The sequence below is a fragment of the Lepidochelys kempii genome, chromosome 22 (genome assembly GCF_965140285.1).
Source record: "Lepidochelys kempii isolate rLepKem1 chromosome 22, rLepKem1.hap1, whole genome shotgun sequence".
NCBI classification, from domain to species: Eukaryota; Metazoa; Chordata; order Testudines; family Cheloniidae; genus Lepidochelys; species Lepidochelys kempii.
The window spans coordinates 10,843,185-10,859,061 of NC_136401.1; the positions used below are offsets into that span (position 1 = coordinate 10,843,185).

Here is a 15,877-nt window from a genome sequence, read left to right on the forward strand (position 1 = left end):
GGGGAGGAGCGAGGGCATGGCAGGCTCAGGGGAGGGGGCGGGAAGGGGTGGAGTGGGGGCAGGGGCTGTGGCAGAGTCGGGGGTTGAGCAGCGAGCACCCCCCAGCACACTGGAAAGTTGGCCCCTGTAGCTCCGGCCCTGGATCCGGTGCCTAGACAGGGAGCCGCATATTAACCTCTGAAGAGCCGCGTGTGGCTCTGGAGCCCCAGGTTGGCCGCCCCTGGTGTATCTAGGTGCATCTCAGTCGATGTCGGTATTGCCTTTTGTTATAGCTTGGAGCACTGCCGACCCTCTGTATGGCAAATAACGCACTGCCGTCTGCAGCTGCTCAGGAGAAGGATGTCAATGATCTGAGGGATGTGTCTGTGTCCTCAGTAATAGCGTGAGCCATGCCCTCATTTTCCAGCCCCAGTCCACTAAAGCCAGGAACCAATCAGAATGTAACCACTTTAACTTGACATTTTCCATCTCAGTGCTGTGTATATAACACCCACATGTTCATGTGGTTAGCGGGGTTTGACCCGAGGGCCTTCAGCTCCAAACTACAGGCCTCTGCTAGTTGAGGTATAGCAAAAACTCTCTTAGCTAGCAACAGTAGCAGGTTATTAACCTCTATGTGGACCAGCCTCTAGAGGGGGCATGACACATGCTTTACAAGCATTTTAAAGATACAAAATCTACATTATTGGATGTATGATTGCAGTACGAACATGGGGGAGGGGAGAGCAGAGGTAAAAATCAATGTAATTCTGTTGACTTTAATGGAGCGACGCTAATTTTGACTAGCTGAGGATCTGGCCCCAAGTCTTCACTCTATGGTATGGTGGAGTATTTGCTGGCCTTTACACTCAGCTTCAAATATGTGCTCTTTAAACACATTCTCCACTCCTGAAGGGTGGTCAGCGTTCCTGGCTCGGAGATTCCTGGGAGGTACGAGCACAGCAGGAAATAGGCGAGTTTGTTCCAGCAAGCGCTGAGTGCTGCGGTACTTTAGTCCAAACCGTGTGTGGGCGTTAGGCTCCGGTGTTATTATTTGTGAATGGGATTTGTTCCTATAGCACTTATGAAAGCTGCCAAGCATTCACTCAGGAGTTCCTTCTGCTTGGGCGAACCAGCGAACCAGAGGTTATTGAATACGTCAAACGCTCCAGCAATGTTTAGGTTGATGTAAACATCTTATCGGCGCATTGAAATTCCTCCTCTGTTTGGCACCGTCTCACGGAATCATATTCATGAGAAAAAAATGCAATCATGTCACAACAGCATGAGAACTGGGGAAGAGAAAGCGGCTTCTCTCATCCCAGGCAAATTACACTTTGCGGTCTCAGTGACTTTAGCATAATTATGTAATTAGATTAGAGTCAGACATAAGGACTGAATTCTGCCCTTTCTTACACCTGTGCCAATCCAGAGCCGCTCTGAAGTTAGCAGAACTGCTACAGATTTACACCAGCAGCTGAGACCAGAATTTGGCTCTGTGAGTTTAACAATCTCAGCTGTAGCTGGAGTGAACAGTATCCCGTAGAATGGAACGCGCCAAGTTCTTTGCCTCAGTGGGGAATAAACAGCTCGCAGTGCTCACAGCCTTTCCTGGGCCAGTGATTTGCATGGGAGGAGCAGAAGCACCATTTGTTTAGAAAATTAGTAAGACTCACCAATGCACACATGTAAATCAGTGGCCATGATGGGAGTCTCGCTTGCATCCCAACATTCAGTGGATCGGAAATGTTGTCACAACACGGAGCCTCTGATGTACTTTGCAACGTTCATACATAAATAACGTACAAAATGACTTTCATCCCCAAGGATCCCCAGGCACTTCACAGACTGTGTGTAGAGATCAGTCATTGCTGATAATGCAGCCACTTCTGGGGTGGAATGAGAGAGCTGTTTAACAGCAACATTGAACAGTACCTAAGGGTATGAAGTGAAGAATACCACAATCAACTGAAACTGCAGGGAGCGGCAAGAGTCAGGAGGTGCAACATAATTAAATAAACGGAAGTGTGACTGACACACTGCAGTCAGCGTATCCCTGTTCCTATGAAAAGTGCCACTCCTAATTTGCAAAATGTGGTCAGGAGCTTGGATTTATGTCTCATCTGAAAGATTAATTGGTGCACTGGGGCCGCCTTGAACCAGTGCCATATAAGCAGGACATTCCTAGTTATCTTAAATCATTCTGCAACATGTTATCCTATCACAGAATAGCCATGCGAACAGATGTCTAATTTTAGCAATAGGCACTTTAGTCAAATTCAGTCCATTGTGTTATAGCAGGCACCAGAAGGAGTGAGGGGCACACTCGCTCGACCTGTTTATTCAGACTGGCCAGAATTCCATTATGTGACATACAGCTACAAAGCATAGAGCAGATGCAGCAAAGAATTCACTCTTGAGGCAAGAAACATACACAAGACTGTGCAATGTCCACTGTTACTGTTCCAGGGGAAATGTGGGAATTCTTTGTCTCTGCCTCAAGGTAAAGTCAAAATGGGCACCCTGATAAAGAGGCCACAAAGCTGTGGAATAATGCATCTGAAGAGGACTCCATATTTCACAAGACTAGGGTTGAAATTGGCATAATAGCCTCTAATTTAAAGCAGAAGGCTCCCCGAAGCACTTGAACGCATATGCAAACCATCCAGGGGTTCACATCACCCACCACTGAAATGCAGCTGTCTCTGGGGTGGAATATGGTCACTGCTTAGTAGAATATAGCAATGTTTGGGGGGGTGGGGGATGAGGTAACAAGGGAGACTGGAACCAGAATGAGAATTTTGAAGGGTCTGAAAATAATTACCTATATTGAAATGGCCCAGACACCTGGGTTTACAGCTCAATTCTTGCAAAGAGTGCTATGAGATCTTTTCTGGTCCAAAGATGCAGGATACAGGAGCACGCTGTGGTGGGGTAAGCTGGTTTGGCAGATGGCACAGTGGGGCTTGGGTTAAATTCTTATTTCCTGCCTGTATCTGCAAACATAGAAAAGAACTGGAAGGCAAAGATGGAAAGTGAACTGAACAAACAGCTATTTAGTGTAGATTAAAAGGTCAAATTCACTTGTTCCACCATCTGGTGTCTATTTATACCAGCGCTCGGCCTGGGCAGCGCATTCTGGTTCAGCTGGCCCATGATAGGAACCTGGCTGCTCTTGGGAGAGAAGCAAGTCACCTGCAGAATGTACATTTGACCAGCAGAGCCAGTTCAGAAACACGTTGGAATCTGAGGGGTTCTGCAGAGGCCGATCATTGTGTTTTCTCAGCCAAAGACAACATTTAAAGTTGTTTGATCCTGCTTTTCCACCTTCCTTTCTGCCACCCCTAGCCCTAGGGGCCTCTGTATTAATGAAGAACATCCAGGGTGAGATTTAGCCTCTCTCTGTCGTTGGATCTCCATGGATTTGCCTTCGTGGTGTCCCTGCTGCTGAGGAAGCAGGGTTAGATTTAGGAAAAGGGTGGAATCAAGGCTGAGGAGATCAGATCTGATGAAATTAAAAATCTTGTGAGCCATTTTTGCCACCTTGAACGGAGTTGTGGGATCAGGAGCATTCTTGTGAGATTTCCGCCATCTTGCTCAAAAAAACTGCTCTCGAGATTTCACTCACATCTTTAACTAATGCGAGACAATTGGTCCTTTTCCAGTCCTGGATCTGACCGAGAATTAAAACTGGAGGGGCAGGTTCCAATCTGGGGAGACGAATCTGGATCATTATCAAATTCTCAGGGGAAAGGGAGAGGAATCCTTCCTTTTCACCCAGTGCATTGGTACAGCTGCCTGGGCAGATGCAGCAGGATTTGGCCCATACTGGAATAAAGTGGTAAGTTTCCACTGTTTAATGAAGCCCACGGAAACTTTCCACCTCCCTAGTAGTGGTTGTGGAGTTGTGATTCTCCGCTCATTGCTATTGCGAGAAAACCAAATTCCATCCAATTCCCCCAGAAGGAGAAACAGACGGGGGAACGCATCAGAAAATGCCACTCAATGACCCTCAGTAGCAGACACACCAGACTTAGGAACTTAAGTGGTGCCTCAGTTTCCCTCTGGGAATGATGTTTCTTAATATCCCTAATGAGGCGCTTGAAGATCTATAGCTGACGTACTGCAGAAGCGTAGATATTAATTATTATTAGGTAGTATTATGCTCAGGTAGTATTAACAGCTTCTGCTCAGCTGAGTTACAAAGCAAACAAACTGCCTTCCCAGCAAGGAACCCACGTGCCCCATCGGTCACGCCAGCAGCTCTGCAGCTGACTGACATGAAAAGCACGAACCATGACAGATCATGAGACTGCTACTAGTGTACAGCACAACACAGGGCGAAGGAGATAAGATGAGAGATAAGAGCGTAAGTGGTGACGTTTAATTTGATCACATCTAAGGATTCCATGTGACTAAAGAGTCTTGCGAAACGCCTCTCTGCACACTTATTTATCTGAATCTGCACTGTCCTCTGAATATCGTCTGGGTGGGAAGGATAAAAAACTGAATGAAACCACACACACACACACACACACACACACCCCTGTTGCTGTAGAGTTGTTTCAGTAGGACACGCATCCATTCAACATGATTTTTTACTGTCGGGTTATTTTTGTAGAACCCCCCCACCACAATTTGATGTGTTATTGTAGGGCCCGCACTGCCATTTGCTATTGGAGGGTCGCTTTTGAAGCCAAACATCCTAACTGGCTGTGATTTTTCTCCTTAGAAGACAGCATTTATTGGAGGGGAAATAAGTGCAGGGCATTCTGTACGCAGACAGGCCCCGGGAAGAAAACAGGTGGTCGTTTTTTAAGACTGATGAGCTCTGAAAAGGACCTTTAAAAGCCACCCCCCACAGTAAGCAATGATTTGATACTATGCAGCCAGTTCCCCAAGCATTTGTCCCTACTGCTGCAAAGCAAAACTCACTCCCTGCTGGGCTGTCAGTGCATTAATCGGTTGGTGCATATGCAGCGTTGAGCCGGGGGACTGGAGTGGAGCTCCTCGGGAGATGGCTCAGCATCAGCTCCTGTTCCATTATGATAAGGGCTAGTGGGAACCAGGAGGACGTTCCAGCCCCAGCTGGAATCCCTGGTGGGTGGGGAGTGGGGCAGCCTCCTCAATGTTTACCAAAGTCGCTGGGAGCTCTTGGGGCTCCTGCCAGGGCCTTGGCTCCTGCCTCTCATGCAATACCTCCTTCGGCAGTTTGATGGCCGAGCCAGAAATTTCCTAGCACAAAGCCAGGCTGCAGCCAAAGTAAGTTGTGGGCAGTACGGGGGCAGGAGGCAAAGTGAACCCTGGCCAGTCCTCCTGTTTGCTGCCCTGCTCATATTCCTCTCGGCCCTCTTTCTCTCCAGCTCCTCTCCTCCCTCTTTTGTTTGTTCCTTCACATGCTTTCCCCTTTCCCTTTCCTCCTCTGCCCCATCTTTTCCTTTCCTTCATCTGTTTCTAGTCCTTTCTTTCCCCCCCTCTTCAGCAGCTGTGTCTCTCCTCCCTCCTTTCCTACTCTCTCTCTCTTCCTCCCACTCTCCTTTCCTTCCCTCCTCGCTGAATGTTCCATGCTTAAGGAGTTGGGGATCTCCGATGTTCTTATCCTCTGCTCAGAATGTGCTCTTCATACACCCCCCACCCGTAACCTGACCTAGTGCCCTAGGGGAGGTGGCTCATCGTCAGTACAGCTGGGCCTGGAATCCAACCTGCTTTCCTTCTCCTTTGAGATGACAGCATTTCAGTCACCACGGCCCTTTCCTGATCAGCTGACCCACCGCCCATCGCTGCAAGGTCAGAAAAATATCATTATCCCATTTTACAGGTGGGCAAACAGAGGCACAGGAGGGTTAAAGTGACTTGGCCAAGGGGACACAGCTTGATAGCGACAGAGCTAGGAATAGAACTCAGTCTTACTGACTCCAAAGTTCCTTGCTCTCACTACAAGAACGCACTCCATCCCAGAAGTAGAACCCAGGAATCCTGATGTCTCGTCCCATCTTCTAACCTGCTAGACACACCAGATCGGAGAGATGACGCAATGTCTGTTTTCTGATGGAGCTTTGGACAGGCGCACGGCCACGTTTGTTTAGCCTTTTGCCATCCCTGTAATTATTCCAGGGTAGGTTGTTTTCTCAGCATGTGGGAGTTATGCACAGATCCTTAGGCATGAGACGCAGAGTAATAACAATGATCTCTTACACTGTGCCTTTCATACCAAAGTGCTTTATAATCAACAGTCATTTTGCCAGCAGCCACCTCTGGGGTCAGCTGTGGCAGCTGTTTAACATTATGCTGCAGTTCAGGAAAGGAAGTGGAGAAGATTCCCACATCCAGTGGGCAGAAATTGAGGGGGGGAAAATGTATTGGCCCCCTCTGGATTATGCCTCTTAAGCTCTTTGCTCAACCTTGTCCTGGACTTCTTGAACCCAGAGTTCAGGCTGCCAAAGTTATCCCACTTCCATGTGCAAGATAAACTCCAGCCAGGAGCCCTGGAGCACAAAGGCCAATGCATTGATGTGCTCAGCCACCCACTTCTCTTGCTCTTCGCCTTCCTCCAGGGCTGCAGTGAAAAGCAGCCGGAAACAGCCCGTGTTAATTGAATCTTCAGAGATGGCCCCCATGGATTGCAGAATGCCCACTTTCTCCAGAAATCAGATAAGGAGGGCTGGCTCCCTTTGTCAAGGGATTAATTGAACTCTATTGTGCAAACTGTGAAAAATCCTGGCATAAGCCTAGGAGAGAGAGCCGGAACAAGGCGATCTTAGCTCCATCTCAATCACATCTGGAGCCATCTGCTGTCCCGGCCAGAGAGCACAGAGTGGCAGAAAGGCAGCAAAGCAAATATCCGTTTCCTCCTCGGAGAGCTGCGACTGTCCACCTGCATCAGATGGAAGCCCAGGGTGACATTTTCAAATCCACCTGGGGTTCAGACATCTAGTTCCCATTGGAATCAGCAGGAACTGTGCATCTCATTCCCCTAGGAGACTTCGGAAATTTCACCCTGGGACTTTATGGGACACAGAAAATTCATCTGAGCTGGAATAGCCACTTGGTAGACGAGAACTGCTAGAAGCAACTCTACCAGCAAGATCTGGTTGGGTTTAGCTCACCTGCAAGGTCACTTTGCGGGACAGTTTGCCTATGTAGGAGGCTGTGCCCTGCTTGTCTGCAATAGATGGGACTTTGACTGTAACCTGATGCAATACAGCCTTGCTCCACAAACTCGGTCCAGCAGTTTAGCTACTGGCTGTTCTCAAAGGACCCAGATTGTAACAGGCCCAACAGAGCTCGAGCGCAGACCCCAACTGTATGGAAGAAACACTACAGTCAACGGTAGATCTTATGACTTACTCAGAGCTGCTGATTTTATCACGAGTCTTATGATATTTGGTGCTTTTTCTTCAAGCCCCAGCTGCTGGACTCAGGGGATACCCAGAGAGTCCCAGTTTTCTTTGACAAGAACAAAGGAAGAGTCTAGCCCTTGTGGTTAGAGAGAAAAGCTTGAAGACATGACCCCAGTGCACCCTGAAGGCTCAGAGACCAGATGGCAAAGAAAAAGGACCCAACATTTATTATTGTTTGAAATTTCATGATTTTTAAGATCAAACTCATGATTGTGGAATGCTTGGGGTTGGCAACACTGTGCCCACAGCCAAAGCCCTTACTCCTACCTGGTGGGCTGAGGTCACTCTCAAGTGAACTGAGCACGTTGCTCAGGAGATTTGCATCTGAGCCCTGACTCTGGCACTGACTGGCTGTGCTGCCTTAAGCAAGTCAAAGAGACCCCATTTTCAAACACACCCCTTGCTTTGGGTGCCTAACTCCATACCCCCAGGCCCCATAGAAGTCATCGGCAATTGTGGGTGCTCAGCATCTCTGAAATAATTAGGCCCGAGTCCTTTCCATGCCTCAGTTTCCTCAACTGTTAAAAAAAAAGCCCTATGGTGCTAATGATGTTCACCCACTTTTGTAAAGCGCTGTGGGGTCTCTGGAGGAGACGTGCAGAGCATTGTGTGCATAGCGCGGGTATTTACATTTATCACTGTAGAATCTAGGCACCGTTCATCACTAACACCCTCTTGCGAAGGTCTGAGCGCTCCCAAGGCCTGCTGAGTGGAGAGTGCTCAGCACCTCTCAGGAACATGCCCATAGGTGCAACAACAAATGCCCACTGGAATAATCTGATTCAGAGAAGTGATGAGAAACAGAAAGCCTTAGGGCCCGGTTCTGCTGTCACCTCCCCGACTGATGTCAGCACAGTTATTCCTGATTTACACCAGTGTGAAGAGGGAGCAGAATCAGACCCTTGCTGTCTGAGTTAGGCTAACTGCTGAGCTACTTGAGGAAGAATGGAGCAAATGGAATGGAATGAATAAAAGCAAATCATTGATAGAACTTCCTTAATAGCAGCATAAAATTGATTATAACTTACACTGCTCTGACTCCCCCATTTCCTCTTATGTATATCCCACGCCTGATCTGTTTCAGCTTATGTAAGAAAATAGCTTCTTACTATAAACAATGCTTTTGACCTTTAATAAATATTTGGTCATGAAAGTGTTGTTACGGGAAGAAAAGTAACTATGTAAATATGGTCCCTTCTGTCTCAACAAGTTTTGCTCGCTGTGCATCTTCCAGTCAGATGTGCTGCTCCCACTGATGCAAACAAGTGTGCATTCCCACCAGCTCAGCAGGGCCAGTTCAGCTAAGGGAGTGTGAGCTGGATTCTGATCCGCCTCTTGGATTGCCAGCTGAAGCTCAGAACTCTTGTCGCTGATCACGCAAGAAGCCGAAATAGACCAGGTGAGTTGGGCCATTTTGAATAACTGCCCTGATGTGTGTAAACTCAGCACTAGAACGGATTGGCATTTTTTTTTTCAAATGTCAGGTTTTTTTAATCTTTTTTTTCAGCCAGGAAAAAAAAATTGACCCTCCCCACCTGCCCAAAATAAACACCTTGAAAATGATATTTCCCTCCCCTGCACCTTTTGGGATTAAGCAGAGAAATCAGTAGGAAGGGGAAGAGGGTGGGGCAGGATGGGGAACCGAATGCGGATTACTAGGATATTCCCTACCCAAGATGCTCCTCTGAGTTACGCCTCTAAATCCTGAAGAACTCCCCTGAAATCAGTTCAATCTTGCTTTTGTGAAAGATGATGAGCCAGAATCCAACCTCAGTTGCAGAAAATGGAGTTACTCCATTTTCCCCCTGAGAAGCCCTAAAGTTTATGCTCCCTTCCCTCTACACAGCTTGGTAACTTCCAAGAGTGGATCGGGAGAGGGCCCCTCCACCCTTCTACACACTGTCCTGGGATCTCTTGGCTGATAAGCAGCCTGTTTACATGGTCCTCAGGTGGCATCACGTTCCTTTAAACCACAGTAACTGGCTTCTGGATTTGTCCCATAGCTACATCCTTGGCATGTCAGCATCCCATCGGTTCTAAGTGCAGCTCAGTGGCCGGGGTGCCATTGAGAGCTGCCTAGTGAGAGCTCGATCACATAAACCCAGCAAGATCAGTTATTCGGTCAGAGATCTGTTGATTTCATCAGTGTGTCCGTAGACAGCTATGAGCAGCTTCAATAACCAGCTGAGGACAAATCCTGAAAACCCTACCGCTGTTTTCAAGCCACTTGGTGCCCATTTGAAAGCACAAATAGGACATGGAAGATGCAAAACCTCATTATTACCACTATGGTCTGCACTGATGGTCCCTCTAAGGGCTGGGACCAGAAATGCAATGGTGGGGTGACATTCTTCTCCAAGACCAAGTTTTTTGATATGGGCCCAAAACATCAGGTTCTCGCATTCCAAACTCTCACTGACTTTGTCTGGTGAAGAACTGAGGAAACCAGTTAGGACCTTAGGATTTGAGTCACAATGTTGCATCTAATAGGACTTGATCTACTGCTATTTTGAGTGTAAGCTCTTTGGGGCAGGGACTTTGTGTTTCTCAAAGCACTGAGCATCCTACGAGTATTATATAAACAACAAGAAACAAGGGCCAAAACCGGAGTGTTGCTGAGCACCCACAAGTCCCATTGAAGTCAGTGGGAGTTGGAATGCTCAGCACATCTCAGGATCAGGCCCACACGTGCTGGAACAATTTGTATAGTGGGGGTGCTGAGAGCCATTGAACCAAACTGTAAACCCTGGATATGATGGAAAGCACTTCCAGCCAGGGGGTGCAGCAGGCCCTCCCTCCAGCACCTGTGATCAGATCTCAACTGAAGAGAGCAGGAATGAGAATGTGCCCCACTGGGGAGAACATGAGGGGGAGCCTTTGGGAAAGGGTCAGACCCCACCTTAATCCTGCTGGCTGCTTGCTTACTTCAGGCAAAATGCAGCACATGGGTTTCATCTGGTTAAAATTTACCCACCCCCATATCCCATTGCTTTAATCTGAGCTCAGTACCTAGAACTACTGCAGAGTCAGGCCTTGTCTCGTCTCTTGCACATCCTCCACTTGCACGTGCTCCCCAGTACGTATGTACACACACACACACACACACACTGTACACACACGTACACACACAGAGGCTGCTTAGGGACCATTCACCATTTAGTATCAACTGCTGCTATCCTACAGACTTTACTGTTTAAGACACTGGTGTCAGTCTCTTGCACCGTCTGTCACTTTAGTACCTAGAAGCACGAGTGGGTCACTCAAACCACGCGATGACAAACCTAGAATCGGTCTGGCCTTCAGTGCCAGATCCACCCTCTGCTACAGAATACACGCCACCCAAACAACGGCAAATACCTGCACAAGCAGGTGGCAGGGTAATACACGGAGAGGTGTGGATTCCACTTGGTGCCAGTGACGGCTGGGGTATATTTGCCTTTGAGGCATGGTCTCCTTTCCCCCTACACTTGGGCAAGTCATGTCCCTCTGTGTGCCTCAGTTTCCCCATCTGTAAAAAAGGGGAGAGTGATACTGACCTCCCTGGCAAAAAATATCTTTGAGATCTGCAGATAAAAAGCACTATAAGACCTAGGGACTGCTGTTATTATTACACTAATAGAAGTTATACAGGGATTTCCTGGGGTAGATTGTGTTCTGCTGTCGAAATGTGCCCTATGCCCCCACACAAGAGCCGGTGGATTTCATGCTTACACTTGTACGACTGCTTCTGGTGCATCTGATGGCTGAGAAGGTGGATAGAAGTTGGGTTTGGGCAGAGACTATAGGCCAAGGGCTTTACAAGTGACAGTGCTGGTGACAGGGGCCCAGACTGACAGCCCTGGAGACAGACACTCTGTCCATAGAGCAGGCTTGGCAGGTATGCACCTTGCCAGAGAGCATCAGTCCTGAGCTGGAGGGTGAGAAGGGAGATCCGCCTCCCCAGCCCACCCAGTCCTTTGCCTCTCCATTCAGACTGAACACAGAGGACAACCAGTGCCATCGGTATCATGCTATGGACACGTGAGACCTGGACTTGTACCGGGCCAAGGACACCTCTTTTACCATAGAAGAGAGAATGTTTTCCAGGGCAGGAGCATGGGGAAGAGTCTGTTTGCCTTGTGGCATGAGTGTGTTCGTGTGCAGGGAGGGTCTGTGCTAACTGATAGCGGGTGGCTAACCCCAAGCAGGCTGGTGCATTGTTCAGCTGCGGCTTGCATTACTCCCTGTGCTAAAGCTGCAAGAGGCAATTCAGTTAATCCCCTTTGCAGCAGAGCACTTTCCCGATATATCCAAGGGACAGTTCTGCCCCTCTCCCCTCATCCTCCCCTCCAAACCCTGTCCTCAGACCCAGGTGAAAAAGTAGCACTTTCTCCTTGGTGAGATGCAGGCCCAGACACGGATCACTGAGGTCCCTTCCAACCCTGATATTCTATGATTCTATGATTCACTCCGTTGGCCAGAAACACTTCCTTCACCTCCTGCTACAACCGCGTTTCCTACTTCCCTGGCTAGCTCTGTAGCAACATGAAAGGCACTAGCCTTAGCTAGTATATGTGTTGTGTACATACAGTGAAGGCAGAGGGCAAATCCATCTACTCAGCGGCTCAGAACAGTCTCCAGAGTTTTCCTTTCAGGCTGAAACGGCACCATTTGTCAGCTCAAGAGTGCAAGACACTTTCTGAAAGCTTCATCAAAACCCATGCAGCTATCTTTGAATGACTCAGATAGGGAAAATACTATTACCCTGGTTAAAACACCCCAGATCATCGTATGGTCATTTGTGTGTGTGTGAACGCATAAACATTGCTTAACAATAGCTGAGTTTTAAAATGTGTCACACTTGGGATGTAGCTGGACCTCAGTGAGGGATCATGTGATCATGCAAGTGATCATGCTCATTACAGGTTTGAAAGCCCACCTTACAGATGCTGTAGATGCCCAGGCATAACCGGGGCTGGGAATGGGCAACAGGGGATGGATCACTTGATGATTCCCTGTTCTGTTCATTCCCTCTGGGGCACCTGGCACTGGCCACTGTCGGAAGACAGGACACTGGGCTAGATGGACCATTGGTCTGACCCAGTCTCGCCGTTCTTATGGTCACCTTCAAGAATCATCTCTTTCATTTTATATCTATGTTATAAACTCACACTTCAGTGACACTTAGGATCGGAAAGCACTTTGGGAACATTAGTTAACTAGCCTTATGTCAAAAGCACAGGGAATTTAATGGAAGACAATACACTTGTTTGGAGGGGGGAAGAGGGACCATGTTATAGTCTCTCATAGAAATATATCCCTGCTACAAAATTCAGCCAGGTGGGGCCAAGACCCTATAGAAAGGTGCTGGGGTTTTTAGACCGATTTCTATAGCAACCCATTACTTGTCTGATCATAGGATGTTTCCATACAAGTAAGCGTCACAACCGCCCTGGGAGCCAGGGCACTGGCCATGTTTAGAAACGCCTGCGGTCACCAGAGGGTGAATTCAGGTCTCTCCCTCCCGCCCTGCCACCCATTCAGGGTACCCAGAGAGGGACAAGCCGCAGAGCCTTTGCAAAGCAAGCTCGTGGACAATCACCAGCAGCTCCCAAACCGGAACCCCGCAGGCTCACCCCTGAGCGCAGGGCATTTCTTCTGGGTGGATGCAAGTGTGGAGACAGGACCGAGAAGCCTCTAGCCCTTGGGCGCAGCGCTAACCCTGGGGCTTGGTTTCTGGGCTGAGACAGCAGGTCTCCTCGGAAGCTCCGCTCCCTCCAGGGGGAGCCAATAGGTCGGGTTCCTGGGGAGGCAGCTCCTCGCCCTGTGAGCGTGGCTGCTCCCTAGTGGGGCTCAGCCCCGGATCTCTGATTGGGAAGGTCCCCCCCCCACCCCAGGAACCAGAGATGCTCATCGCAAGGGGCTGGATGCTGCCCCCTCTCATTCCACACGCGTGGAGGGTGGAGAGGGACCTGCCAGGTGCTGGAGGGGGCTCGGGGGGCGGGGGGGGGGGAAGCACCGTCTTACCTTCAGCTCTTCCCCGTAGAACCGGACCATGGACGCGTCAGCCACCAGCAGCGTCTCCACGAAGCGGGCCGCGGACACGAAGCGCTTGGCGCGGCGGCCGGCCCCCAGGGGCAGCTCGCTCCCGGGCGCGGGCGGCGCGGGCCCCCCCCGGCCCCTCCGCTGGAGCCGGTGCGGCTGCCGCAGCGGCTCGGCGCCCCCGCGGGCCGCGGGCTGGACGAGGTATTCGTCCCCGTCCACCAGGAAGGAGCCGCGGATGCCCCGGCACAGGCTCACGGCCGCCAGCGAGCCGGGCTGCGAGTTGACGGTCCCGGAGTAGAAGCATCGCCGCAGCCCGGCCTCGCCGCCCTCGGCCCGCGGGCCCCGCCGGCCCAGGCGCTGGATCGTCAGCCCGGGGGCGAGGAAGCGGGCATCGGGCGCCAGCTGCAGCACGAAGTCCCGGCGGAAGGCGGAGAGGCAGAAGGAGACCCGCTCTCCGCCCCGCGGGTCTGGGATCCGCACGGGCACCACCTCCTGGGAGTCCCCGGGCGGGCTGGGCAGCGCCCGGGCAGCCCCCAGCAGCAGCAGCAGGAGGGGGCAGGCAGGTGCCCGCCTGCCAGGCACGGGCGGCTCCCGACGGGAAAGGGGCATGGTGGGACCGGACAAGTGCGACGGGAGACCCAAGTGCCGCCCCCCGGCAGGGCAGGGCAGGGCAGGGCAGGGCAGGGCGAGCTCCGCAAGCCGGCGTGGGACCGGCGCTGGGGCGTGAAGCCAGATGCAACAGAAGAGGGAGAGGTTCACGCCGGCTGGTTTAATTACCAGCAAGCGGGAGAGATGGAGAAAACTCCGCTTCCCTCCGGAGCCCGGGCTGGGGGCTCCCTGCACCTTTGCAAGCCAAACACCCAGCAGCAGCCAGGCAGCTGGCTGCTTGGGCAAGGTGCTGAGGCGGAGGGGGGCTTGGGGAAGGGGCTTCTCACTCTCTCTAAGAGTTTGCTTCCCTCCTGTCTTCCCCAGGCGCTTCTGGCCGAGCTCGCCTGGAGCAGCCCCTCCAAAGCCTTTGCAGCCCCAAAGCGGGCTGCCGACTCCTCGGTATTTATACTTTCTTCCCCCTGCTTTGACATAAGAGGTTTATTTTTGATCTCGCACTATTCCACTTCCCCCTCCCCTGGGACCCGGAGAAGCAGGAGGAGGAGAAGTGAAAAAGGGAAAAAAAAAAAGTTTTGGATGGAAGTGGAGGCCAATCAGGAGCCAGAAGGGCCCGCCTCTCCTGTTTAAGTGTCAACTCCAGCATTCCCCCCGACCCGTTTACTCGCTCCGGATTAACTCCTTCAGCCCAGCCTCTGCCGAGATCAAAGAGCCCGCTCTCACAGCAAGAAGCCTCTGGATTTCAGGGGAGTTAGTCCTGATTTACACGGAGACCAGACGCAGACCCTCCTTCTCCCCAGCTTACACCCGTTTCACCCCCACTGATTCCAGAGGACTTGCTCCTGATTGCCATGGCAGAGTCCGACCCCTGGGGACTGAAGCGGCGCCCACCGATTCCAGGGAGACCCTCCGAGAGCAGAGTCAGCCCCTTACCTTTCAGACAGCATTGTCGCCAGGGCTGAAAGCAAACCTTCTGCATCCAGTTTTTCCTCTGCAGTCCACACTATCCCCCCCATATCAACCAGCGCAAATGCACCCTGTGGTCCAGAAGCAAATGCGATCACACAGGGAGTGCGGACTCTGAACAGAACTTCCCCCAAGCAGCTGGATGCTGAGGGTTTGAACGAAGCTGTTTTCCTAAAGCCAAAATAAAGCACCAGGCTTTATGGACTCGCCAGTAAAGCAGATTCCTAGTGTTTGCCTATGAGAATAAAATGACCCAAACAACACTGTTCCTTCCCCATTTTTTTTTTGTGTGTGTGTGTGTGTGGTGTGCGCGTGATGGGGGGAATTCCTGAAACTATCCCATCTCATGATTTAGAGAAATAGAAACCACAGCTAGCTTGCTACCGGAGTGTCTTTCCAGGGAGTGGGATTCCTAGAGCTGGAAGCAGACCCAGGAAAATCACCTGTTGGCAGGTGCTCAGCAAGGAGAAAGCAGAACACAGCTCCAACAGAAAGCAGATGTTCTTGGCTGGGAAAGTTTTTAGAACCATGGAGCAGCTGTTGTGAAGGGGAGAGGGAAATCACCCCTTTGATAGATTGTTTCTTACCTCCTAAGCGCCCTTTCCCACTTGCCCCAAGAGACACCAAAGCTTTGCATTTTGCTCCAGACCCCATTAAAAATCCTATGGAACGTCATCACTGGTGCTGCTTCTGCAGCCAGCCCTATGGAAAGGGGCCTCACTTTGCAAAGCCCACCCTCAGGTCTCAGGAGCCGCCGTGGAGTTGCAGGTGCTCAGGATTGGGCCAAAACTTCCTTTCCCTTCCAGTGCATGAAACCCCAGAGATCAGCCAATCTAACCTGTGTTTTAAATCTTTTGAAAGATTCCTTAAAGAATCCTTAAAACATTTGAAAGGCTAATGCAGCA

At 50.6% G+C, this 15,877-nt stretch overlaps 1 protein-coding gene across 1 annotated transcript in view; it reads right to left on the reverse strand.

Annotated features, from left to right (window-relative positions):
* The window catches only part of ADAMTS8 (ADAM metallopeptidase with thrombospondin type 1 motif 8), a 31,509-nt gene extending 16,485 nt beyond the window's left edge, over window positions 1-15,024 (reverse strand). Inside the window, exon 1 of the mRNA XM_073320617.2 lies at window positions 13,386-15,024. Coding sequence (XP_073176718.2) covers window positions 13,386-14,012 — 627 coding nt within the window. The 5' untranslated portion in view covers window positions 14,013-15,024. The remainder of the gene's footprint in view (window positions 1-13,385) is intronic.
* Window positions 15,025-15,877: the final 853 nt, after the last annotated feature.